This window comes from Oncorhynchus gorbuscha, linkage group LG13 (assembly GCF_021184085.1).
Source record: "Oncorhynchus gorbuscha isolate QuinsamMale2020 ecotype Even-year linkage group LG13, OgorEven_v1.0, whole genome shotgun sequence".
NCBI classification, from domain to species: domain Eukaryota; kingdom Metazoa; phylum Chordata; class Actinopteri; order Salmoniformes; family Salmonidae; genus Oncorhynchus; species Oncorhynchus gorbuscha.
The window spans coordinates 12,917,700-12,942,904 of NC_060185.1; the positions used below are offsets into that span (position 1 = coordinate 12,917,700).

Consider the following 25,205-nt stretch of genomic DNA (forward strand, 5'->3'; position numbering starts at 1 on the left):
AGGTGAGTCCAATGAGTTGGATGCAGTCGAAACGCGTATCTATCTGGGACTTTAGACCAGGTTTTTAACACATCCTCCCCATCTCTCCCTCCACCAGCTGGCACTGAAACATGAGTGAGTGAGGTATTGCTTCCCACCAGGAGAAGAAGAGCGTCAGATGAATCCTTGGGTTTTCTTGTGGTAGTGTCTGCTGGGGCCAGGGTCTTGCGTGGTCTTCAGGAATCTGGTGGACAACAGGCCTCGCGAATGGCGCAGTGGTCTAAGGCTCTGCATCGCAGTGCTAGCTGTGACACTAGAGATTCTGGTTTTGAGTCCAGGCTCTGTCGCAGCCTGCTGCGACCGGGAGACCCATGTGGCGGCGCACAATTGGCTCATCGTCGTCCGGGTTAACGACTCCTGTGGCAGGTCGAGCGCAGTGCATGCTGACATGGTCACCAGGTGTATGGTGTTTCCTCTGACACATTGGTGTGGCTGGATTAAGGGTTAAGTGGGCATTGTGTCAAGAAGCAGTGTGGCTTGGTTGGGTTGTGTTATGGAGGAAGCACGGCTCTCGACCTTCGCCTCTCCCGAGTCTGTACGGAGTTGCAGCAATGAGACAAAACTGTACTAACAATTGGATACCATGAAATTGGGGAGAAAAAGGGGTAAAAAAAATGTTTGTTTTTTAAAGGAATCTGGTGGACTAGAGGTGGGCAAGAGCAAAGCAACTGTTGAGGTTGCACTGTCTAAACAATGAAGGAAGGTGCGAGGAAGGAAACAATTAATGACATGCATATAGCCTATTGACTATAAGGATATGCATATAGCCTATTGACTATAATGATATGCATATAGCCTATTAGACAAATCAACAAAATATGTAAAATGACAAATAACGTTCTCCAAACTATAATAGGTTGTAGGCTACCCTAAATGTATCCAAGTTAATGATAATGAAAAGACTTCAACTCAATTAGTTATGGGCTGGACGTTGGCTCTCTGTATGGTGCTTATCACACCACTGTATAACACCCAGCAGATGGTGCTAAATCCTTATTCTTGTGGTTCTCAGTTCTGTGTTTTTGCCAGAAAATGCGGAAGTGAAATAATGGAATTTGATGCCATTCCGGAGGACAGGAATAGGCAACATTAATTTATATATTACAATACAATAAATAGGAAATTAAATAGACAAGCGGAATATATCGCTCAATCAAATCATCACGACAGCCGTGTTGAGATGGAGAGCCGTCGCACAGTAACACGAAGGTCGAGAAATCAACACACCAGGTGAGAGATGAGCTGCATTTGCTTTGTTGACAACGTTATGGATTTGCCACCCATCCCCATTGTCTGTCTTATTATGAGGCGGCCAGACCAACATTAATTTGATGAGAAGCGATGGATTGCCTTCTGGTCTATCAAATGGCAACATTGCAGGCATATGCAACCGCAACAAACGTTTATGACCAATATGCATAAATTGTCATATATATATATATAAGTATCAACATTGTATCAGCGTTGCATTTTGTTGCTGAAACCAAAAGCGCAGTAGTAACAATGCATTTAATTTCTTACTTCTCCCGACACCACTCCTCCTAATCTCCACTGCCAATTCGTAATTCTATCCATGGTCATGTATATTGCCTTGCAGATTGATCAAATTATATCTATTTCGGAAAGCGCCACACGCCTGTAGCCTTGATGTGGTGCGTCTGATGGTGGGCTCGAGGGCGTTTTGTGTCAACAAACGAAAAGTTCCACATCATCGCGCTCGGATTCTTTCACGGAGGCAGAGGGACTGAAGGTGGGACGCCCCCATGGCCCACGCCCGCTTCCCGGGAAGGACTGCAAACGTGGCTGCTAACCTGACTTCCCCGGTGCTGGGTCGACCACTGTGCTCTAATGGGACGCCCTGGATCCTCTATCTGTTCGAGCAATGCGTGGATAATGTGTGGGAATACTGGAGCGTAGTCATCGGGCTGATCTCAATGTTCTGTTTCTTGCTGTCTACTCTACCGTAAGTTTCAATGTCCTGTTTCTTGCTGTCTACCGTAAGTTTTCCACTACTGCAGTAGGAAGGTGTTATATAAGGAAAAAAGTATATTGTCTTTGTAATACTAATTAAAATAAATGATCACAGATGTGATCAACGTTTCTCTGACCTCCAATGACAGATGAATTAGCCCATTATTGATGTATTACCATAGCAATGAGAGAGAGTCTGTGTGGCTCTGCAAAACCAGTTTATGAGACCTCTAATCCAAGAGATCTAATCCAAGTATCTGTTTACATGCCACATCACTCTCCTTTTCTTACCCCTTCTCTGACTCCATTTAATGTCTTGTTTGCCCCCCCCAGACAAATCTATGAGGCTTTTCGCAATGGTAAAGTGGAGGAGGCCATGTCGTTTGGCTTTCTGCTCTTCCTCTTCAGTGGGGACCTCAGCAGTCTAATAGGCTGCGTCCTGACCAGCCAGCTGCCCATCCAGGTATCTAACAAAAGGCACAACTTCAACTTGGTCTTATGTGCAAAGTATGAGTATGGGCAGAGGCATAAGGGAATTATTGTTTTGATTACTATATCACTTTCTGCCCAGGCATGCCCTGGTGCATTGTATAGCTGCTGCATTGAATAGCTGCTGCATTGAAGCACAATGGAGTTGGTGTCACTGCATTTACATTCTATCCCAAAGGCATGATTTCCTTTTAACATTTCCCTGACCCTTGCCTATGCTTACCAACAGAGGGCGCAACTGTCAATCATATTTTATTGTTCTCTCTCTCTCTCTGTCTCTTTCTCTCTCTGTCTGTCTCACTCTCGCTTTCACTCTCTCTCTTCAATTTAAGGGGCATTATTGGCATGGGAAACATGTGTTAACATTGCCAAGGCAAGTGAGGTAGATAATATACAAAAGTGAAATGAACAATGAAAATTAACAGTAAACATTACACATACAGAAGTTTCCAAACAATAATGACATTACAAATGTCATATTATACAGTGGGGCAAAAAAGTATTTAGTCAGCCACCAATTGTGCAAGTTCTCCCACTTAAAAAGATGAGAGGCCTGTCATTTTCAACATGGGTACACTTCAATTATGACAGACAAAGTGAGAGAAAAAATTCCAGAAAATCACATTGTGGGATTTTTAATGAATTTATTTGCAAATTGTGGTGGAAAATAAGTATTTGGTCACCTACAAACAAGCAAGATTTCTGGCTCTCACAGACCTGTAACTTCTTCTTTAAGAGGCTCCTCTGTCCTCCACGTGTTACCTGTATTAATGGCATCTGTTTGAACTTGTTATCAGTATAAAAGACACCTGTCCACAACCTCAAACGGTCACACTCCAAACTCCACTATGGCCAAGACCAAAGAGCTGTCAAAGGACACCAGAAACGAAATTGTAGACCTGCACCAGGCTGGGAAGACTGAATCTGCAATAGGTAAGCAGCTTGGTTTGAAGAAATCAACTGTGGGATCAATTATTAGGAAATGGAAGACATACAAGACCACTGATAATCTCCCTCGATCTGGGGCTCCACACAAGATCTCACCCCGTGGGGTCAAAATGGTCACAAGAACAGTGAGCAAAAATCCCAGAACCACACGGGGGGACCTAGTGAATGACCTGTAGAGAGCTGGGAACAAAGTAACAAAGCCTACCATCAGTAACACACTACACTGCCAGGGACTCAAATCCTGCAGTGCCAGACGTGTCCCCCTGCTTAAGCCAGTACATGTCCAGGCCCGTCTGAAGTTTGATAGAGAGCATTTGGATGATCCAGAAGAAGATTGGAAGAATGTCATATGGTCAGATGAAACCAAAATATAACTTTTTAGTAAAAACTCAACTCATTCTGTTTGGAGGACAAAGAATGCTGAGTTGCATCCAAAGAACACCATACCTACTGTAAAGCATGGGGGTGGAAACATCATGCTTTGGGGCTGTTCTTCTGTAAAGGGACCAGGACAACTGATCCATGTAAAGGAAAGAATGAATGGGGCCAAGTATCGTGAGATTTTGAGTGAAAACCTCCTTCCATCAGCAAGGGCATTGAAGATGAAACGTGGCTGGGTCTTTCAGCATGACAATGATCCCAAACACACCGCCCGGGCAACGAAGGAGTGGCTTCGTAAGAAGCATTTCAAGGTCCTGGAGTGGCCTAGCCAGTCTCCAGATCTCAATCTCATAGAAAATCTTTGAAGGGAGTTGAAAGTCCGTGTTGCCCAGCAACAGCCCCAAAATATCACTGCTCTAGAGGAGATCTGCATGGAGGAATGGGCCAAAATACCAGAAACAGTGTGTGAAAACCTTGTGAAGACTTACAGAAAACATTTGACCTCTGTCATTTAACAAAGTATTGAGATAAACGTTTGTTATTGACCAAATACTTCTTTTCCACCATAATTTGCAAATAAATTCATTAAAAATCCTACAATGTGATTTTCTGGATTTTTTTTCTCATTTTGTCTGTCATAGTTGAAGTGTACCTATGATGAAAATTACAGGCCTCTCATATTTTTAAGTGGGAGAACTTGCACAATTGGTGGCTGACTAAATACTTTTTTGCCCCACTGTATATACAGTGTTGTAACAATGTACAAATGGTTAAGGGAAATAAATAAGCATAAATATGGGTTGTATTTACAATGGTGTTTGTTCTTCACTGGTTGCCCTTTTCTTGTAGCAACAGGTCACACATCTTGCTGCTGTGATGGCACACTGTTGTATTTCACCCAGTAGATATGGGAGTTTATCAAAATTGGATTTGTTTTCGAATTCTTTGTGGATCTGTGTAATCTGAGGGAAATATGTCTCTAATATGGTCATACATTGGGCAGGAGGCTAGGAAGTGGAGCTCAGTTTCCACCTCATTTCTCTCTCTCTCTCTCTCTCTCTCAGATTGTGACAGTAGTGTTCTACATCTTCACCGATCTCCTGCTCATCTCCCAGTTCCTCTACTATAAGATAAAGAACAACTCATCTAAAAGTAAGGCCTGCCGGATCACGATATTACACTGTCCACCCAATATGGAAACACAATAGAATGCCATGGTTGTGTATGTGTGAGAATCAGCATTGTTCCTTGCATTGTAGTGAGAGTGCTGTAGGTTCATATTTCCATTGTAAGTGTAATTCTGAGGGTGCAGTCTGTGTACTCACATTCTGTGTTACATGTATACCTTATTGACAATGCTAACAGCTATGCCAAGTTATCCATGCCTAATGTGTGTGTTTGTGTGTGTGTGTTTTCAAGTAAAATAGTTCCCACTAAAAGTTGATGACTGACAAATTCTCACATTGTAAAGCTCCTTTGTCAGTCCAGTTTGCAGCTGAGGGCTGGAAGACATATTGGATTACTTAACAGTACAAGTGCGTGTGTTTGTGTGTGGCTATGTGGGTCAATAAAAACTTTCTCCATAACTCCGGTATCTCACAGGTATTTGCATTTATTATGGATCCCCATTAGTTCCTGCCAAGGCAGCAGCTACTCTTCCTGGGGTTTATTATGGATCCCCATTAGTTCCTGCCAAGGCAGCAGCTACTCTTCCTGGGGTTTATTATGGATCCCCATTAGTTCCTGCCAAGGCAGCAGCTACTCTTCCTGGGGTCCAGCATATATTAAGGCAGTAGTATACATTATGATAAACATTTTAAATACATTTTACAACCGATTTCACAATACATTAAGTGTGTGCCACTACACTACTACAACACACAATCTAGTGTATAGTGTGTGAATAGTGTGTATGTTATGTATGTGTGTATGTTATGTGTGTGTGTGTATAGTGTGTATATTATGTGTGTTTGTACCTGTGTGTGTATGTTATGTGTGTTTGTACCTGTGTGTGTTTGTACCTGTGTGTGTATGTTATGTGTGTTTGTACCTGTGTGTGTATAGTAGTGTTTATGTTATGTGTGTTTGTACCTGTGTGTGTATAGTAGTGTTTATGTTATGTGTGTTTGTACCTGTGTGTGTATAGTAGTGTGTATGTTATGTGTGTTTGTACCTGTGTGTGTATAGTAGTGTTTATGTTATGTGTGTTTGTACCTGTGTGTCTATAGTAGTGTTTATGTTATGTGTGTTTGTACCTGTGTGTGTATAGTAGTGTGTATGTTATGTGTGTTTGTACCTGTGTGTGTATAGTAGTGTGTATGTTATGTGTGTTTACCTGTGTGTGTATAGTAGTGTGTATGTTATGTGTGTTTGTACCTGTGTGTGTATAGTAGTGTGTATGTTATGTGTGTTTGTACCTGTGTGTGTATAGTAGTGTGTATATTATGTGTGTTTGTACCTGTGTGTCTATAGTAGTGTTTATGTTATGTGTGTTTGTACCTGTGTGTGTATAGTAGTGTGTATGTTATGTGTGTTTGTACCTGTGTGTGTATAGTGTGTATGTTATGTGTGTTTGTACCTGTGTGTGTATAGTAGTGTTTATGTTATGTGTGTTTGTACCTGTGTGTCTATAGTAGTGTTTATGTTATGTGTGTTTGTACCTGTGTGTGTATAGTAGTGTGTATGTTATGTGTGTTTGTACCTGTGTGTGTATAGTAGTGTGTATGTTATGTGTGTTTACCTGTGTGTGTATAGTAGTGTGTATGTTATGTGTGTTTGTACCTGTGTGTGTATAGTAGTGTGTATGTTATGTGTGTTTGTACCTGTGTGTGTATAGTAGTGTGTATGTTATGTGTGTTTGTATCTGTGTGTGTATAGTAGTGTGTATGTTATGTGTGTTTGTACCTGTGTGTGTATAGTAGTGTGTATGTTATGTGTGTTTGTACCTGTGTGTGTATGTTATGTGTGTTTGTACCTGTGTGTGTTTGTACCTGTGTGTGTATGTTATGTGTGTTTGTACCTGTGTGTGTTTGTACCTGTGTGTGTATGTTATGTGTGTTTGTACCTGTGTGTGTTTGTACCTGTGTGTGTATGTTATGTGTGTTTGTACCTGTGTGTGTATAGTAGTGTGTATGTTATGTGTATTTGTACCTGTGTGTGTATAGTAGTGTGTATGTTATGTGTGTTTGTACCTGTGTGTGTATGTTATGTGTGTTTGTACCTGTGTGTGTTTGTACCTGTGTGTGTATGTTATGTGTGTTTGTACCTGTGTGTGTTTGTACCTGTGTGTGTATGTTATGTGTGTTTGTACCTGTGTGTGTATAGTAGTGTTTATGTTACGTGTTTGTACCTGTGTGTGTATAGTAGTGTTTATGTTATGTGTGTTTGTACCTGTGTGTGTATAGTAGTGTGTATGTTATGTGTGTTTGTACCTGTGTGTGTGACTCTTCACAGTCCTCGCTTTTCCATAAGGTGTATTTGTATCATTTAAAAAATATATGTTACTGCTTTTAAATTTTGTTTTTATTAAACCTTTTGTTTTACCAGGTAAGTTGACTGAGGACACATTCTCATTTACAGCAATGACCTGGAATAGTTACAGGGAAGAGGAGTGCGTGCTGCGTGAGTTACTTGATATGGAATAGAGTTCCATGTAGTCATGGCTCTATATAGTACTGTGTGCCTCCCATAGTCTGTTCTGGACTTGGGGACTGTGATGAGACCTACATTTACATTTACATTTAAGTCATTTAGCAGACGCTCTTATCCAGAGCGACTTACAAATTGGTGCATTCACCCTATGACATCCAGTGGAACAGTCACTTTACAATAGTGCATCTAAAACTTAAGGGGGAGGGGGGGGGTGAGAGGGATTACTTATCCTATCCTAGGTATTCCTTAAAGAGGTGGGGTTTCAGGTGTCTCCGGAAGGTGGTGATTGACTCCGCTGTCCTGGCGTCGTGAGGGACTTTGTTCCACCATTGGGGGGCCAGGGCAGCGAACAGTTTTGACTGGGCTGAGCGGGAGCTGTACTTCCTCAGTGGTAGGGAGGCGAGCAGGCCAGAGGTGGATGAACGCAGTGCCCTTGTTTGGGTGTAGGGCCTGATCAGAGCCTGGAGGTACTGAGGTGCCGTTCCCCTCACAGCTCCGTAGGCAAGCACCATGGTCTTGTAGCGGATGCGAGCTTCAACTGGAAGCCAGTGGAGAGAACGGAGGAGCGGGGTGACGTGAGAGAACTTGGGAAGGTTGAACACCAGACGGGCTGCGGCGTTCTGGATGAGTTGAAGGGGTTTAATGGCACAGGCAGGGAGCCCAGCCAACAGCGAGTTGCAGTAATCCAGCATGTCTTGTGGGGTATGCATGGGTGTCCGAGTGTGCTAGTAGTTTAAACAGACAGCTCGCTCTATTGAACATGTCAATAAGTAGTGATGAAGTCAATCTCTCCTCTACATTAAGCCATGAGAGATGGACATGCATATTATTAATGTTAGCTCTGTGTACATTTAAGGGCCAGCTGTGCTGCCTTGTTCTGGGCCAGTTGTAATTTGACCAAGTCCGTCTTTATTGTAACAAAACTGTGGCCTGTAGGATTATTATTACCTGACTTGCTGATATTGTTGTTAAGAAGGTAGAGCTACGCTTTATTATGGACAGACCTCTCCCCATCTTAGTTAATGTTGCATCAATATGTTTTAACAATGACAATTTACAATCCATTTCCACATTATTCATTACAAGATTCAGCTGAGGCTTAGGGTTTAGTGAGTGATTTGTCCCAAATACAATTATTTTAGTTTTTGAAATATTTAGGACCAGCTTATTTATTGCCACCCATTCTGAAACTGACTGCAGCTCTTTGTTAAGTGGTGCATGAATTTCACTCGCTTGTAGTATCTGACGTGTATAGTGTCGAGTCATTCGCATACATAGACACACAGGCTTTACGCAGAGACATGTCATTAGTAAAGATTGAAAAAAGTAAGGGGCCTAGACAGCTGCCCTGGAGAATTCCTGATTCTACCTGGATTATGTTGGAAAGGCTACCATTAAAGATGAAAGAAAACCCCTCTGTGTTCTGTTAGGCAGGTAACTCTCAATTCACAATATAGTAGGGGTCGTAAAGCCATTACATCCTAAGTTTTTCCAGCAGCATACTGGTTACTGCATACAGCATACAGCATACTGATTGATAATGTCAAAAGCTGCACTGAAGTCAAACAAAACGGCTCCCAAAATATTTGTATTATCAATTTCTCTCAGCCAATCATCCGTCATTTGTATAAGTGCCATGCATGTTGAATGCCCTTCACTATAAGCGTGCTGAAAGTCTGTTGTTAATTTATTTACTGTAAAATAGCATTGTATCCAGTCAAACACAATTGTTTCCAAAAGTTTACCAAGGGTTGGTAACAGGCTGATTGGTCGGCTAGTCTTGGGTAGCGGAATGACTTTTGCTTCCCTCCAGGCCTGAGGGGGCACACTTTTATGTAAGCTTAGGTGGAAGAGATGCCAAATAGGATTGGCAATATTGTCTATCATCCTCAGTAATTTTCCATCCAAGTTGTCCGACGCGGGTGTCTTGTCATTGTTGATATACAACATTAAAAAAAATATTTTCCACACTCACTTTACAGCATTCTAAATCACAATGCTTGTATTTCATAACTTGGTCAGATATACTTGGATGTGTAGATTCAGCGTTTGTTGCTGGCATATCATGCCTTAATTTGCTAATCTTGCCAATTAAAAAAACAATTAAAGTAGTTGGCAATATTTGTGGGTTTTACAGTGAATGAGCCATCTGATTCAATGAATGATGGAACTTTTTGCCTTTTGTACAACATTTTTATTTAAGGTGCTCCAAAGCGTTTTACTATACTTCTTTATATAATTTATCTTTGTTTCATAGTATAGCTTTTTTACATTTTGATTTTGTTCTGTTTAGTCACTTGATTTCTCAATTTGCAGTAGTTTTGTCAATCAGTTATGCAGTCAGACTTATTTGTCATTCATTTTGCCTCATCCCCCTCAACCATACATTTTTTCAAATCCTCAGCAATCCTTTGGGATGTAACAGTTTTTATAGTGCATGCTTACTAGTAACTGGTGTACGCAATTTCTTAAATATTTCAAGTGCGGCGTCTGGTTGCTCCTCATTACACACCACAGACCAGCAAATATTATTTACATCATCAACATAGGAATTACTACAAAACCTATGGTAGGACCTCTTATACACAATATTTGGTCCAGCCTTTGGAACTTTGGTTTTCCTAGCTATGGATACCATATTGTGATCACTACATCAGATGGATTTGGAAACTGCTTTACAGCAGATTTCTGCAGCATTAGTAAAGACGTAATCAATACATGTGGATTTCATTCCTGTGCTGTTCGTAAACAAGCTGGTAGGTTGACTTATAATGAATACTGACTGTTAGCACTTGGTGGTCTATATCATACAATAGCTATAGGATCGCCAGAGGCATTCAGGGGACTTAGAGGGACATAAATTAGGTTACATACACTATGATTTCCACTAACGCTCCTGGGACATTGTACATTTTGTTCTACAGCACTACAACAACTCAGTGACACAATGGTAGTGATTATCTGACAAGTCATTTTCTCAATGCAGCCTTGAAATGCGTGGACAGAGTCCAGGAGACAAGATTATTTGGATGGACTGTCAGTCTTGTAGAGCATCTTATCTATATAAGTTATGACAACAGAACTACAGTAGTCTTTTAGTCAGATGTGTAATGCCAGTAGCCTGCTGAATCTCTCACAGCCGTGACCCAACGATGGCACAGTAGTCTTTTAGCCAGATGTGTAATGCATCCGCTACAAGACCATGGTGCTTGCCTACGGAGCTGTGAGGGGAACGGCACCTCAGTACCTCCAGGCTCTGATCAGGCCCTACACCCAAACAAGGGCACTGCGTTCATCCACCTCTGGCCTGCTCGCCTCCCTACCACTGAGGAAGTACAGCTCCCGCTCAGCCCAGTCAAAACTGTTCGCTGCCCTGGCCCCCCAATGGTGGAACAAACTCCCTCACGACGCCAGGACAGCGGAGTCAATCACCACCTTCCGGAGACACCTGAAACCCCACCTCTTTAAGGAATACCTAGGATAGGTTAAGTAATCCCTCTCACCCCACCCCCTAAGTTTTAGATGCACTATTGTTAAGTGACTGTCCCACTGGATGTCATAAGGTGAATGCACTGCTGGATAAGAGCGTCTGCTAAATGACTTAAATGTAAATGTAAATGTAATGCCAGTAGCCTGCTGAATCTCTCACAGCCGTGACCCAACGATGGCACAGTAGTCTTTTAGTCAGATGTGTAATGCCAGTAGCCTGCTGAATCTCTCACAGCCGTGACCCAACGATGGCACAGTAGTCTTTTAGCCAGATGTGTAATGCCAGTAGCCTGCTGAATCTCTCACAGCCGTGACCCAACGATGGCACAGTAGTCTTTTAGCCAGATGTGTAATGCCAGTAGCCTGCTGAATCTCTCACAGCCGTGACCCAACGATGGCACAGTAGTCTTTTAGACCCAACGATGGCACAGTAGTCTTTTAGCCAGATGTGTAATGCCAGTAGCCTGCTGAATCTCTCACAGCCGTGACCCAACGATGGCACAGTAGTCTTTTAGTCAGATGTGTAATGCCAGTAGCCTGCTGAATCTCTCACAGCCGTGACCCAACGATGGTACCGGGCCTAAAATAATTGGCCGCTTTTTGGAAACTTTAACAAGCTAGAATCAGTTATTTTAAAATACATTTTCAGCATTCCTGGTTAGCCCTGCTAATGTCATTTGACCCCACATGGACTACCACAGCGTCAGGCCCCGGCATTTGTCATAGAATGGTGGGAAGCAGCGTTGTAATGTCCTGTACTCGTGCTCTAGGGTAACACAAGGTTTTTGCCCTGAGAACCGAGATGTTTCTTACCATAGAGCTGCTGATGATGACAGCTGGTGCATTACGCCTCGAGCGGCCTCGCATACCCCCCGAGGATCGATGGGCGGTGAGGCCATGATGGACCTACCCAGCTGTAGAATCAATCATGGCTGATGGAGGGCTGGTGTCTCAGACACCCTCACGGGTTGATGAGGGGGAGCTCTGAAGATCTGAAACAGAGTTAGAAACCACAGGAGAAGGAGACCGAACAGAGGGCGAAGGCGCAGGTACCTGTGGATCCGATCATGAAGCAGAAGCCCCCAGGGATGAAGGTGCCGGAACCTCTGGATCCAGGGCGAAGAAACTGTTTGAAGTCTGTGTCCAGTCCGGGCTTCCCGTCACCAAGGAGGCCCCCATTGCCAGATGCCGCTGCTTTTGACTTCCACAGCGAGTGACATATCGCCATGGCTGGTTGATAAGATCAAGAACAGGAACATCCACCAAGTCATCCAGAGGCAGCTTACTGACTCCATTTTCCAGGGAAGAGGCAGACACCTTCAGTGAGGGATCCCTGCTGAGCACCGGCCAATTGGCTGTGGAGAGCCGTCTGGGCGGAGACACTTCCACCAGGCCAGAGTGACGCCCGGCTACTGGAGTAGAGGAGAAAGAAAAAGGAGGCAGGTGTGGATTCCCCAGTAGCTGGTGTAGGATTCCCCAGTAGCTGGTGTAGGATTCCCCAGTAGCTGGTTTAGTATTCCCCAGTAGCTGGTGTAGGATTCCCCAGTGGCGTGTGTATGATTCCCCAGTGGCGTGTGTATGATTCCCCAGTGGCGTGTGTATGATTCCCCAGTAGCATGTGTAGGATTCCCCAGTGGCGTGTGTAGGACTCCCCAGTGGCTGGTGTAGGACTCCCCAGTGGCTGGTGTAGGACTCCCCAGTGGCTGGTGTAGGACTCCCCAGTGGCTGGTGTAGGACTCCCCAGTGGCTGGTGTAGGACTCCCCAGTGGCTGGTGTAGGACTCCCCAGTGGCTGGTGTAGGACTCCCCAATGGCTGGTGTAGGACTCCCCAATGGCTGGTGTAGGACTCCCCAGTAGCTTGTGTAAATTCACTACTTGTTTGCTAAGAATAGCCACTTTGCCCCTGTAGTCCTCTGCAAACAAACAGTTAAAAGTCCGGGCAGTCCACATTGTCCTTGAATAGAGCTAAATAAACACAGCTCCAGCAGGGTTGAAAACGTTCAATAGCGACTTCCATTTGAGACTGTCAGACAGCTAGGCGAGTTGGGCTTCTATGTCTCTGTCCTTATAAGGATTTGTTGAAGTGAACAAGAGCACTCTCCCCCTTTAAATCCTCTCACAGCGGTGAGCACGCAAGCAGTGTCTCTGCATGTACTGTTGGGAGCAGCATCGGCTAACGTTGGTAGCTATACAACACAGTTCCAGTATAGATTGCAGGCTAACGTTGGTAGCTATACAACACAGTTCCAGTATAGATTGCAGGCTAACGTTGGTAGCTATACAACACAGTTCCAGTATAGATTGCAGGCTAACGTTGGTAGCTATACAACACAGTTCCAGTATAGATTGCAGGCTAACGTTGGTAGCTATACAACACAGTTCCAGTATAGATTGCAGGCTAACGTTGGTAGCTATACAACACAGTTCCAGTATAGATTGCAGGCTAACGTTGGTAGCTATATAACACAGTTCCAGTATAGATTGCAGGCTAACGTTGGTAGCTATACAACACAGTTCCAGTATAGATTGCAGGCTAACGTTGGTAGCTATACAACACAGTTCCAGTATAGATTGCAGGCTAACGTTGGTAGCTATACAACACAGTTCCAGTATAGTGTCATGACGTTGGCCTGTGGGTAAGGTTTATGACTCCCCCATGAATACCTTTCTCTATTTCTTCTCTCTTTACTCTACAGAATGACTCTTGAATAGCCTTTAAACATGTTAAACTATGAAACACACCCTTCTCTCCCTCCACTATATAAGCCCTTTACGAAAATATAACTTTCTGTTTCGATGACATTAGGGTGACTGTCCTATGTTGAAAGTGTTCAGATTATAAGCTGTTCCGAGGACGTGAGGACGACGGTCCCACGTTAAAAGGACTAACATGTCAACTACAGAACTAAGCCAACCTCAGTGTGAGCTTTGGCTGTGAATGGTATGAACTTTGAACTATTACTCACTCCAGAAGGGATACCTCCTAGCCGTTGAGTTAGCAGCGGCCACCTTAAACATGGGCTAGGAAATGACAAAGGACCTGCACTAACAAACAATACAATACTACAAAGTATTCTGTTTACAACCAGAGACACCTTTCAAAGGACAAGGAAGATCTCTGTTGGGCAACACGGCCTTCTATCTACCACCAACCTATTGAAGCGCAGCTCAGAGTAAATATTTATTGCATTTTCCTTTTCCAAATGGGTGGTTATTTAGAATGCATAAGATACTGTATTTACGATAGCACAGCTTCTCCCTTTGTTACTCAAGTCTTCCCGCTCTTTCACTCAAACCCAACCCCCCCTTTGTGTAACCAACCGTCGTATCTGTTCAGTCCACCAGGGACGTTTCATTTATGACATAATTTGTAATCAATGTATGATCCATTCGGTATATGTGATTCTGTGTGATTTGTTAGGTATTTAGTAAATAAATAATTAAACTCACTTTTGTATGGCTGATTCAACTTGTTAGCCAGGGTTCGTGAAGATATCCAAGAATTTACAACTTTCCAATGAGACTAAACAAGGGGATGATTAAGTATTGACGTAAAAGATTACCAGGTCTTTAAGAGTTTATTCGGAAGATAACGGCTCTATAAACATTATTTCGTGGTGCCTCGACTTTCTAGTTAATTACACAGTACTACCCACCATTGCGACCTGTACGCTCTCGTTGGCTTCATACTCGTCGCCAAACCCACTAGCTCCATGTCATCTACAAGACCCTGCTAGGTAAAGTCCCCCCTAATCTCAGCTCGCTGGTCACCATAGCATCACCCACCTGTAGCACGCTCTCCAGCAGGTATATCTCTCTGGTCACCCCCCAAACCAATTCTTTCTTTGGCCTCCTCTCCCTCCAGTTCTCTGCTGCCAATGAACTACAAAAATCTCTGAAACTGGAAACACTTATCTCCCTCACTAGCTTTAAGCACCAGCTGTCAGAGCAGCTCATAGATTACTGCACCTGTACATAGCCCACCTATAATTTAGCCCAAACAACTACCTCTTTCCCTACTGTATTTATTTTATTTATTTTGCTCCTTTGCACCCCATTATTTGTATTTCTACTTTGCACATTCTTCCACTGCAAATCTACCATTCCAGTGTTTTACTTGCTATATTGTATTTACTTTGCCACCATGGCCTTTTTTTGCCTTTACCTCCCTTATCTCACCTCATTTGCTCACATTGTATATAGACTTGTTTCTACTGTATTATTGACTGTATGTTTGTTTTACTCCATGTGTAACTCTGTGTCCTTGTATGTGTCGAACTGCTTTGCTTTATCTTGGCCAGGTCGCAATTGTAAATGAGAACTTGTTCTCAACTTGCCTACCTGGTTAAATAAAGGTGAAATAAATAAAAAATATTTTTAAAAACCAGGAGGTACAGCAACACTGTGGGTGCGTCTGTGTGTGTGACCCACGTGTGTCTCTCTTTCCCAGAGCGCCCCATGTTGAAGTGGTTGTGTTTCCTTTGGTGTGGGGCTTCCACTGTGGCCCTCCTGATTCTCCCCAAGTTCATCACTGACAACAACACCTCTGCCAACACTGAGGTGTGTGTGTGTGTGTGTGTGTGTGTGTGTGTGTGTGTGTGTGTGTGTGTGTGTGTGTGTGTGTGTGTGTGTGTGTGTGTGTGTGTGTGTGTGTGTGTGTGTGTGTGTGTGTGTGTGTGTGTGTGAAGGTGATATCACCCCATGTGAGTTGTATCTCATCCTATATATCTCTGTCTCTCTCTCTCTCTCTCTCTCTCTCTCTCTCTCTCTCCCTCTCTCTCTCTCTCTCTCTCTCTCTCTCTCTCTCTCTCTCTCTCTCTCTCTCTCTCTCTCTCTCTCTCTCTCTCGGTCCCTCTCTCTCTCTCTCTCTCTCTCTCTCTCTCTCTCTCTCTCTCTCTCTCTCTCTCTCTCTCTCTCTCTCTCTCTCTCTCTCTCTCTCTCTCTCTCTGACTCTCTCTTCAGAGTGCCTCTAACAGTGTGGAGATTTCTGGTTATGCCTGTGGATACGTGGCCTCCATAATCTACCTCTCCTCTCGTTTTCCACAGCTCTACAAAAATGTGACAGTCTATGGGTGTGATTATGGAGGTAAGATGGCAGGGTTAGGGGACATGAGGGAAGAGGGTGACAGGAGGGGAAGGAAGGGGTGATAAAGGAAGGCTGAATGTAGTTGGGGCCAGAAGAGAAAAAGGAATGCTGTTGTTTGATTTTTAAAAAATGAGAACCAGGCGTGAGAGACTGGTGTTTTGTACTGAGTGATGTCACAGCATGTGGACTGGTGGCTCCTGCAGAGAACTCACTGTCACTCCCAATGTGATAATAATTCCTAGGAATGGGGAGAGCACTGTACACACACACACACACATTTTTATATATTGAGTGTCTTTGTGAGCATGCATGACTTACCAACAACAAATAATGCATACTAACACATTGTCAAACATTGTGAAAATATGTTCGGAACTAATATTATTTTGGAATTTAACAAAAAAGTATTTAAAATGAAGAAGTAATAGAATGGGGTTAAATGATTAACTACATAACATGTTTTGAAGACTAAAAGGTAACATCTCCCTGTTGTTTCCAGTTTAAGCGACAGTCTACAGAGGGCACGTCGTACATGCTGTTTGCCCTGGCCATGATGGGCAACGGGACCTACGGGCTCAGTGTCATTGTGGTTCTACCAGCTCTGGCCGGCTCATCGGCAGCCTGGGAGTCCTCCTCCTAGACTTCTTTGTATCTTTTCTTTTTCTCCCAGATCATCATTTCACTAAAAAAGGGATAAGGATAATGAAGTGAAAGTGTTATTTTTGTCTCTGTAATATTGTTGACTTGTTGTGGTGTGTTTGTGAATGAGCCTTAACTCTCCCAGGTCACTGCCCAGTTCATCATCTATAGGAAGAACCACTCCGCTAAAACCAGCAAGAAGATGAACGTTCCTGAAGTAGAACCTCTGCTCTGTGAAGAGGAGGAACTGTCCACATTCTAGAAAACACATGAATGAAGGTGTATCGTTAGAATACATGATTAAAGTTCTAGAGTGAGAACACATGATTAAAGTTCTAGAGTGAGAACACATGATTAAAGTTCTAGAGTGAGAACACATGATTAAAGTTCTAGAGTGAGAACACATGATTGAAGTTCTAGAGTGAGAACACATGATTAAAGTTCTAGAGTGAGAACACATGATTAAAGTTCTAGAGTGAGAACACATGATTGAAGTTCTAGAGTGAGAACACATGATTAAAGTTCTAGAGTGAGAACACATGATTAAAGTTCTAGAGTGAGAACACATGATTAAAGTTCTAAAGTGAGAACACATGATTAAAGTTCTAGAGTGAGAACACTTGATTGAAGTTCTAGAGTGAGAACACTTGATTGAAGTTCTAGAGTGAGAACACTTGATTGAAGTTCTAGAGTGAGAATACATGATTGAAGTTCTAGAGTGAGAATACATGATTGAAGTTCTAGAGTGAGAATACATGATTGAAGTTCTAGAGTGAGAATATATGATTGAAATTCTAGAGTGAGAACAGTAAGAGATTTCCAGAAATCGTCTCCATAATGCTGAGTGGAGACCTGGAATAATCCAACAAATGTGATAGTACACCAATGTTCCCTCCATTTAAATCCAGCTGAATTAAAGGGGGTGTCTTATGTTTGAGAAATGTAATCTCAGTAGAACCATTCTCTATTTCTTTGTAAGGGGGCTCAAATGATCTATTCCCTGTGTTTTTTTATTACACTAAAGGCCTATAGGGTGTGTCTCAGTGTCACATGCCTCTAGTCTATGTTTGTCAATGGTTAGAGGTCCTGTGTTTTCCAGGATAAGATCGGCAATACACTCTGAACTGTTCACACAGCATTGTCGTCTAGGTAAACAGTACAAGAAGGAATCATAACAGGGATTGTTCCTGTATGTAGGTTTAAAAGATCATACATTGCACCAATGGTAGTGGATCACATTGACTATTGACGTGCCACAAAGTAGTGGGCTGCACCAACAGTAATCTATTTTTCACTGGTGGTGAATTTGTTATAGTTTACCTTGGTTTGTTGTAGGAGCAGATTCCGTTGTAATTGAATCCCTATATAAGTTGTAGTTGGTAAATTGCTTGGAGTGTTACACAGTGTTTAGATTGTGAATATGCAGTGGGTTAAGCCTGATATCCTGTGCCTTGCATCTACATAACACTGTTGAACTGATGATGTGTGTAGTGTATTTTATTTACAGTGCCTTGCGAAAGTATTCGGCCCCCTTGAACTTTGCGACCTTTTGCCACATTTCAGGCTTCAAACATAAAGATATAAAACTGTATTTTTTTGTGAAGAATCAACAAGTGGGACACAATCATGAAGTGGAACAACATTTATTGGATATTTCAAACTTTTTTAACAAATCAAAAACTGAAAAATTGGGCGTGCAAAATTATTCAGCCCCCTTAAGTTAATACTTTGTAGCGCCACCTTTTGTTGCGATTACAGCTGTAAGTCGCTTGGGGTATGTCTCTATCAGTTTTGCACATCGAGAGACTGACATTTTTACCATTCCTCCTTGCAAAACAGCTCGAGCTCAGTGAGGTTGGATGGAGAGCATTTTGCACGCCCAATTTTTCAGTTTTTGATTCGTTAATAAAGTTTGAAATATTCAATAAATGTCGTTCCACTTCATGATTGTGTCCCACTTGTTGATTCTTCACAAAAAATAGTTTTATATCTTTATGTTTGAAGCCTGAAATGTGGCAAAAGGTTGCAAAGTTCAAGGGGGCCGAATACTTTCGCAAGGCACTGTATATGATTATGGAGCTTTTCTTTGTTTGCTTTTGAGGAAACTAATGGGCTCTTTTTTTGGTGCATCGTTGAGTAGTATGAGTTTGAGTAGTATGTTGCAGTGGAGGTCGGAGGGCTGTTTGACGTCTTCACACTGGTGCTTTTAAAACAGACAGTTCTTTGGCTGAAATCAAACCTTTAGATAAACATCCTCCTTTCCTTACGTTATGGCCCAGTTATGTTACCTTTCAGTGGCCACAAATAATGGAAGGAAGGAGGGAGGGTTTTTGGCAGCATTCAGTCACAGCCTTGAGCATTGTGTTCTCACCCCTTCTCACCCCTTATTGTGGAGTTGTGTCCAGGAACTGTTTTATAAGTTGATGTGCCATAACTTGGTAACATGGAGTCATGATGAGAGAATAGAGCTACTGATTACCGATGGTCACAGCACTTTATTAGTCTGTCATGGATGTGATTGGTTGGAGGGGGGGGGGTACCCCATCTTGTTTGAACCGGGTGTGAGCCAGGTACCCCGTTCTGGCCGGCGCTGAAGTCGGCACAAAACAAAAGTGACGTAATTAAGCAGGGTTATGCGTTTTCAAATGCTAAAGTGATTACTATTGATAAAAAACCCTTTATCTGCCTTCCCAATAAAAACTAGTTTGAAAATTCTAACATTTTATTTACCTTGTTGACAACGTGATTGAGCGGCGCAGATTACTGTTTGATTTGAGAAATGCACTCCTCCCTCCCCGCTTTCGCCTGATGACGTGACAGGCCATTGCCCGGTTCAACCCAGGCCAGTGTAATAGAACTCCCTCAGTGACATAGGAGTCATGCCTGGTGAAAATGTAAATCAAAGCAAATCAAAAAACAATTGTTGCATGATCCGAATACAACAGGTGTCGACCTTACCGTGAAGTGCTCCGGTACCGGTTGCCGTGCAGTAACAGAGAGAACAGTCTATGACTTGGGTGACTGGAGTCTTTGACAATTTTTAGGGCCTTCCTCTGACACCGCCTGGTATGGTGGTTCTGGATGGCAGGAGTCTTGGCCCAAGTGATGGACTAGGCCGTATGCACTACCCTCTGTAGCGCCTAGCGGTCGGATGCCAAGCAGTTGCCATACCAGGCGGTGGTGTAACCAGTCAGGATGCTCTCAATGGTGCAGCTGTATAACGTTTTGAGGATCTGAGTACCCATGCCAAATATTTTCAGTCTCCAGAGGGGGAATAAGAGTTGTCGTGCCCTCTTCACTACTGTCTTGGTGTGTTTGGACCATGATAGTTTGTTGTTGATGTGGACACCAAAGAGCTTGAAGCTCTCAACCCGCTCCACTACAGCCCCGTCGATGTGAATGGCGACGTGCTCGGCCCTCCTTTTCCTGTAGTCCAGACTAGTTAAGCGTTGGAAGGAAATATAAAGGAGTGCTTGTGTTTTAGGAGTGAAATGTGATTAAACATGATGTGACAAAGTACAGTATTTATTGCTAGAGATAGTCTAGAGTTACAGCTGGGCTTTAAAAAGCACAGTTGTGATTGGTGGACTTTCCATGTAAACTTTCAGCCAACCACAATATGAAGCAATAAATGAGTACTACTTTTACGTGAAGTATTGGAAAAGCTCAACATTTAGGCTTTGGAAAAATTGTCTTTTGCAATATGGCCATAAAACAGCAGGAAATCCATGAACGAAGAGAAATTATGATGACACTTATTTTCTCCGTGATAAACCCCGTAGATAGTTGAAGATTTAGTTTCTTATTTTAATATTATTTTAAAGGGTAATTATTGGTTGTATCAGACGTAACTTTTTTTCCCCTTTCTCTTGATAAATTCAGTTTTAATTCTGGTCAGCTCAAAGGCTTTTCTTCAAAGTGTTTCCTATAGATATCTTCCAAATCAGAAAATGGAATAGTGAGATATTTATTTATTTACAGTCTCAAGAACAAGGAAAATGTCAATGTTTTTTTACTTGAATAATGACACTGTATTGCTCTTTTAAGATAACATGCTATTTTCTTTTCTTTGTGCTTTGTTACTTGCAAAATTTATTTAATTAAAGATATGTCCCAGTATCTCAGCAGCTTTGTAGCTCATTGTACACCAGTTAAGCTTTCCAATATGATGTTTATGTAACAAACAAACATCTCAAAGTGCAATCTATCAAATGTGTGTGTAGTTTATTTTCTTTTGAGGCAAGACAACACACAATTTAGTATTTTGTGTAATATTTGGCAGGTACACAGTTTCAGCAAATATGTATTACAGATATATTTTAATTACTATATCTACAAACTATAAATATATGGTTAAGTCATCCTATACCATCTACCTTCTATAATAGCCTTTGATATGTTGGTGGTTAACCCTTAAATGGGATGCACAGTCTCTGCAACATATCATGTGCATTTTGTAATTGAAATATTCAACATCATACAGTATGTCCCAATGCTATGAGGTGTTTGATGGGTTGAGATGGGCGTTGTTTGGGTCGAGAAGATGAGGGCAACCACACCTTTAGACCCAAGGGAGCGAACTGATTTCATTGGGAGCAGTGTTTCCTCTGGAAGAATGTGTAGCAGTGGGGGAAAAAAGATTTGGGGGGGGGGGGGTGAAGGACTGAGAAGCTCAGTTCTGGTGACTTTGCTGACTGACATTCTACTCCAAAATGAATGAAAATAAAAATTATGCTAAAATATAAATTCCACCTCCAGAAATGAGCCCAATAACATATTGGTAAAATGATTTGTTAAAATGATTTTTACATTGGGCCATTTATAATGTAGGCCAACTTGTTAGCCACGCAGCCCGTGGGGTAATCCATCTGTACGTGGGGTAATCCATCTGTACGTGAGGTAATCCATCTGTACGTGGGGTAATCCATCTGTACGTGGGGTAATCCATCTGTACGTGGGGTAATCCATCTGTACGTGAGGTAATCCATCTGTACGTGGGGTAATCCATCTGTACGTGGGGTAATCCATCTGTACGTGAGGTAATCCATCTGTACGTGGGGTAATCCATCTGTACGTGGGGTAATCCATCTGTACGTGAGGTAATCCATCTGTACATGAGGTAATCCATCTGTACGTGAGGTAATCCATCTGTACGTGAGGTAATCCATCTGTACATGAGGTAATCCATCTGTACATGAGGTAATCCATCTGTACGTGGGGTAATCCATCTGTACGTGGGGTAATCCATCTGTACGTGGAGTAATCCATCTGTACGTGGGGTAATCCATCTGTACGTGGAGTAATCCATCTGTACATTTCACAGAAATGACGTTGTCGCTATTCCCCCTCCCAATACTTCCCCTTGTTGCCACTACTCTTTCTGAACTAAAAACTACTCATCTGTCTCATCACAATTTTTTAAGTCACTACCCAAAAATAATTTTGAGGTAGGGTGGCATTTTACCCCAAATTGATGGGTTAACTGCCTGTTCAGGGGCAGAACGACAAATTTGTACCTTGTCAGCTCTGGGATTTGAATTTACAACCTTCCGGTTACTAGTCCAACGCTCTAACCACTAGGCTACCCTGTTGTCCCAGTATGTGCAAATTTAGGAGTTATGAAATAAATAAATTAGGAATGGAAAGCTGGGAGCCCCTTCTTTTCAATAAATGCCATTAAAACGGCTGTTTTCGGGATTGCAAGAATTGTTGTGCATTGACTGCTTGTCAGAATGCATGTTTCAATCCCGATGGCACTCCTAACTTTAATATGCCTCAAATGATTTATATCGCATAGAACACACAACAAACCGATAAGATAAATATATCAACTATTCTACTATGGGAGTTGTCTGATTTTTCTATGCATTACTCGTTTTCAAAGGAAAACTAATTGTGGGCTGTTCGAGCATCAAAGTGCCTCTAGGCAGAAATATTTTTGTCATGTTCCTGATTTTTGTGTGAATGGAGGCAATGGCCTACTTATTGCCTTACCTCCTCACGCCATTTGCACACACTGTATATAATAGACTTTCTTTTATTTTCTATTGTTATTGACTGTACGCTTGTTTATTCCATGTATAACTCTGTGTTGTTGTTTCTGTCGCACTGCTTTGCTTTATCTTGGCCAGGTCGCAGTTGTAAATGAGAACTTGTTCTCAACTAGCTTACTCAAATAAAGGTGGAATAAAAAATAAAATGTAAAATGATTGTGCCGTGGCGGGTCTAACGGTCGTCTCGCGCCGAACTGCGCATGTGCAGCCCGTCAACTCAAAGGCAACTCCTAAATAAACTCCTATTAAAACGTATCAGTTTGTCACTTTCACGAGGTTGGAGTACTAACATGTTCAAATACGTAAGGGGTTTGCTCGAATCTAAGTTGTGGCTTTAGATTTCGAGAAAATAAATAGTTAAGTAAGATTTTTTCACTTATCTTATTGATTTATCAATCCCCAAACCCCGGCCTGGTCTGTTTTGCATGAGTTCCCGGAAGTCTCGTGATGTTGCGCCTCTGGGTTTAGAAACTCTGTGCTCAAATCCTCCAACACCCCGCCCACACGATCCCAAAATGGTTTGACCGAACCCTACGTGACCAATGAGAAAAGTAAATTCCGTGGAGGGCGGGTAGTTGGGTTTCATTGGGGAATGACTTCCTAAGTAGTTGCTGTTGGGTGGTGTCTTCGCTGCTTAGGTGACACGTAACTAAAGTTAAAGGTGCTGTAAGGCCTCGGAAATATCTGGATTTTGACTTCTGCTACAGGGCTTGGCAAAGTCTGAACGCATTGCACTGTTACATCCTATCTGGGTTTGTTTCGGAATAGAGTAGTGGGCATTGTTTCTACATTACCCACATTAACAACAGTTTGCTGTGTGTAGTGCAGTCAAGCAGAAATCCAAGGAGAAGTAACAACAAACTGGGATTCCTTCGTGGATGTGGCTACACCGTGTTGTGGGCTAAAATGAGTCCAACATCTTCACTAAACTCCCCCCAACTCTAAAGTGTTTCTTCGCCCTCTGTCTAATAATGCTTGGGGACGACTGAAGTGATAAGGGGCTTGAGAGGTAGTAGTAAAACGTTTAGCTGAACTTTCCACAGAAGTGACCGGGAGATTGTTTGTGCAGGCAGCGGGGAGAGGAGCTATTCAACCATGGGGAACGGAGTGTGTTCTCGGAGACAGCGGAGGATCTTCCAGTCTCTCCTTCTAATCACCGTGGTTTTCGGGATTATTTACGGGGGGATGATATCGTATGAGATGCACAAACAGCTGAAGAGGACAGAGGCGATGGCTGCCAAGTACCAGCAGCATCAGGAGTCGCTCTCGGCGCAGCTTCAAGGTAAACGTTTTCCCCAGGCGACGTTTTAAAACGATAAGGAGAGAGCAGTGGCGATTTTAGATTTTTTAATCTTGATGAGGCAAACAAAACAAAAACTGCATGCCAGCAAATCCACTAACAAACGCAACACTGATGAATAGATAATTTGTAGGTAGTATAACGGTGACACACGGTGCCCACAAACTGTTAGGGCCTACATAAAGCTTTCCCAACATCTTACCACTGCTACAACTGGCTATCGGAGCCTTGTCTGGCAGCGAAACAGTTCATTCAGGTTCATTTACTGCCTTTAAAAAAATATATGGCTGATTTATGTGGTTTCTAATGTCAATTGAGATGTACAAAATATGGCATATGCGGGGACGACAAGCGGATAAGGGGCAATCTATAATTTCGATTAAGACATTGATGAGCGGGCTATGATGGATGTAGTCATAACTTTGTTTAGCACTTTTGAAATGTACAGTGACAGAATTCAGAACATGGGCCGTTCTTAGTGTTCTCCCTTTACTCCAAGTCAGAACCATAGGATAAATAAACAGGGCATATAAGCAGACATTGAAAGCTCTTACAATATTTGATTATTACATTTCTCTAAAAACCGGTTATATGCTACCAGGTCAGAACAGTAGGTGAAATTGAGAGGGGAAAATAGACCAATTTATTAGGGTGAGGCACATGGGTTACTAACAGCTTACTACAAAACATACACTTATTACTTTCTTAGCTACAGTATACATTTCTCCATGGAATATTTTTGTAAACATTTTTTTGACCTTTATTTAACTAGGCAAGTCAGTTAAGAACAAATTATTATTTACAATGACGGCCAAACCAGGACGATGCTGGGCCAATTGTGCGCCACCCTATAGGACTCCCAATCACAGCCAGATGTGATACAGCCTGGATTCTAACCAGGGACTGTAGTTATGCCTATTGCATTGAGATGCAGTGCCTTAGACCGCTGCGTGACTCGGGAGCGAAATGACATATTATTACATAATTTATGCAGAAATTTTTGGACTCGCCTTGTTATGCTGTGCTCACTTGAACAGGAAGGTGGCGCAGCAGTCCTTCGTTGGCAAATGTATGGCAATTGGGAATTTCTCGCCATGGAATAGCCTTCATTTCTCAGAACATGAATAGACTGACAAGTTTCAGAAGAAAGTTTTTGTTT

At 42.5% G+C, this 25,205-nt stretch overlaps 2 protein-coding genes across 5 annotated transcripts in view; both read left to right on the top strand.

Moving 5' to 3' along the window:
• Nucleotides 1–892: 892 nt before the first annotated feature.
• On the top strand, nucleotides 893–18,308 carry LOC123992524 (lysosomal amino acid transporter 1 homolog). 2 transcript variants are annotated; one of them, XM_046293725.1, is made up of 8 exons: nucleotides 893–1,269; nucleotides 1,637–2,002; nucleotides 2,344–2,473; nucleotides 4,893–4,980; nucleotides 15,419–15,528; nucleotides 15,931–16,054; nucleotides 16,554–16,702; nucleotides 16,839–18,308. In XM_046293725.1, the coding sequence occupies exons 2-7, from the start codon at nucleotides 1,803–1,805 to the stop codon at nucleotides 16,556–16,558; spliced, it is 657 nt and encodes a 218-aa protein (XP_046149681.1). In that variant the 5' UTR covers nucleotides 893–1,269; nucleotides 1,637–1,802; the 3' UTR covers nucleotides 16,559–16,702; nucleotides 16,839–18,308. The 2 variants fall into 2 exon arrangements, with proteins under 2 accessions (XP_046149681.1, XP_046149682.1); XM_046293726.1 differs by having other exon boundaries at nucleotides 897–1,269; nucleotides 16,015–16,054.
• Nucleotides 18,309–23,346: 5,038 nt separating this feature from the next.
• Nucleotides 23,347–25,205, top strand: part of LOC123992525 (Golgi integral membrane protein 4-like) — a 34,588-nt gene continuing 32,729 nt past the window's right edge. For all 3 annotated transcript variants that reach the window (XM_046293727.1, XM_046293729.1, XM_046293728.1), the window contains exon 1: nucleotides 23,347–24,028. In XM_046293727.1, the coding sequence (XP_046149683.1) occupies nucleotides 23,842–24,028 (187 nt within the window). In that variant the 5' untranslated portion in view covers nucleotides 23,347–23,841. The remainder of the gene's footprint in view (nucleotides 24,029–25,205) is intronic.

Excerpts from the sequence above, each read along its gene's own strand:
- LOC123992524 (XM_046293725.1), top strand. The coding sequence starts at position 1,803 with ATGGCCCACGCCCGCTTCCCGGGAAGGACTGCAAACGTGGCTGCTAAC. Across the intron at positions 2,474-4,892 it reads CCAGCCAGCTGCCCATCCAG|ATTGTGACAGTAGTGTTCTA; the intron begins GTATCTAACAAA and ends TCTCTCTCTCAG. Across the intron at positions 15,529-15,930 it reads ACACCTCTGCCAACACTGAG|AGTGCCTCTAACAGTGTGGA; the intron begins GTGTGTGTGTGT and ends CTCTCTCTTCAG.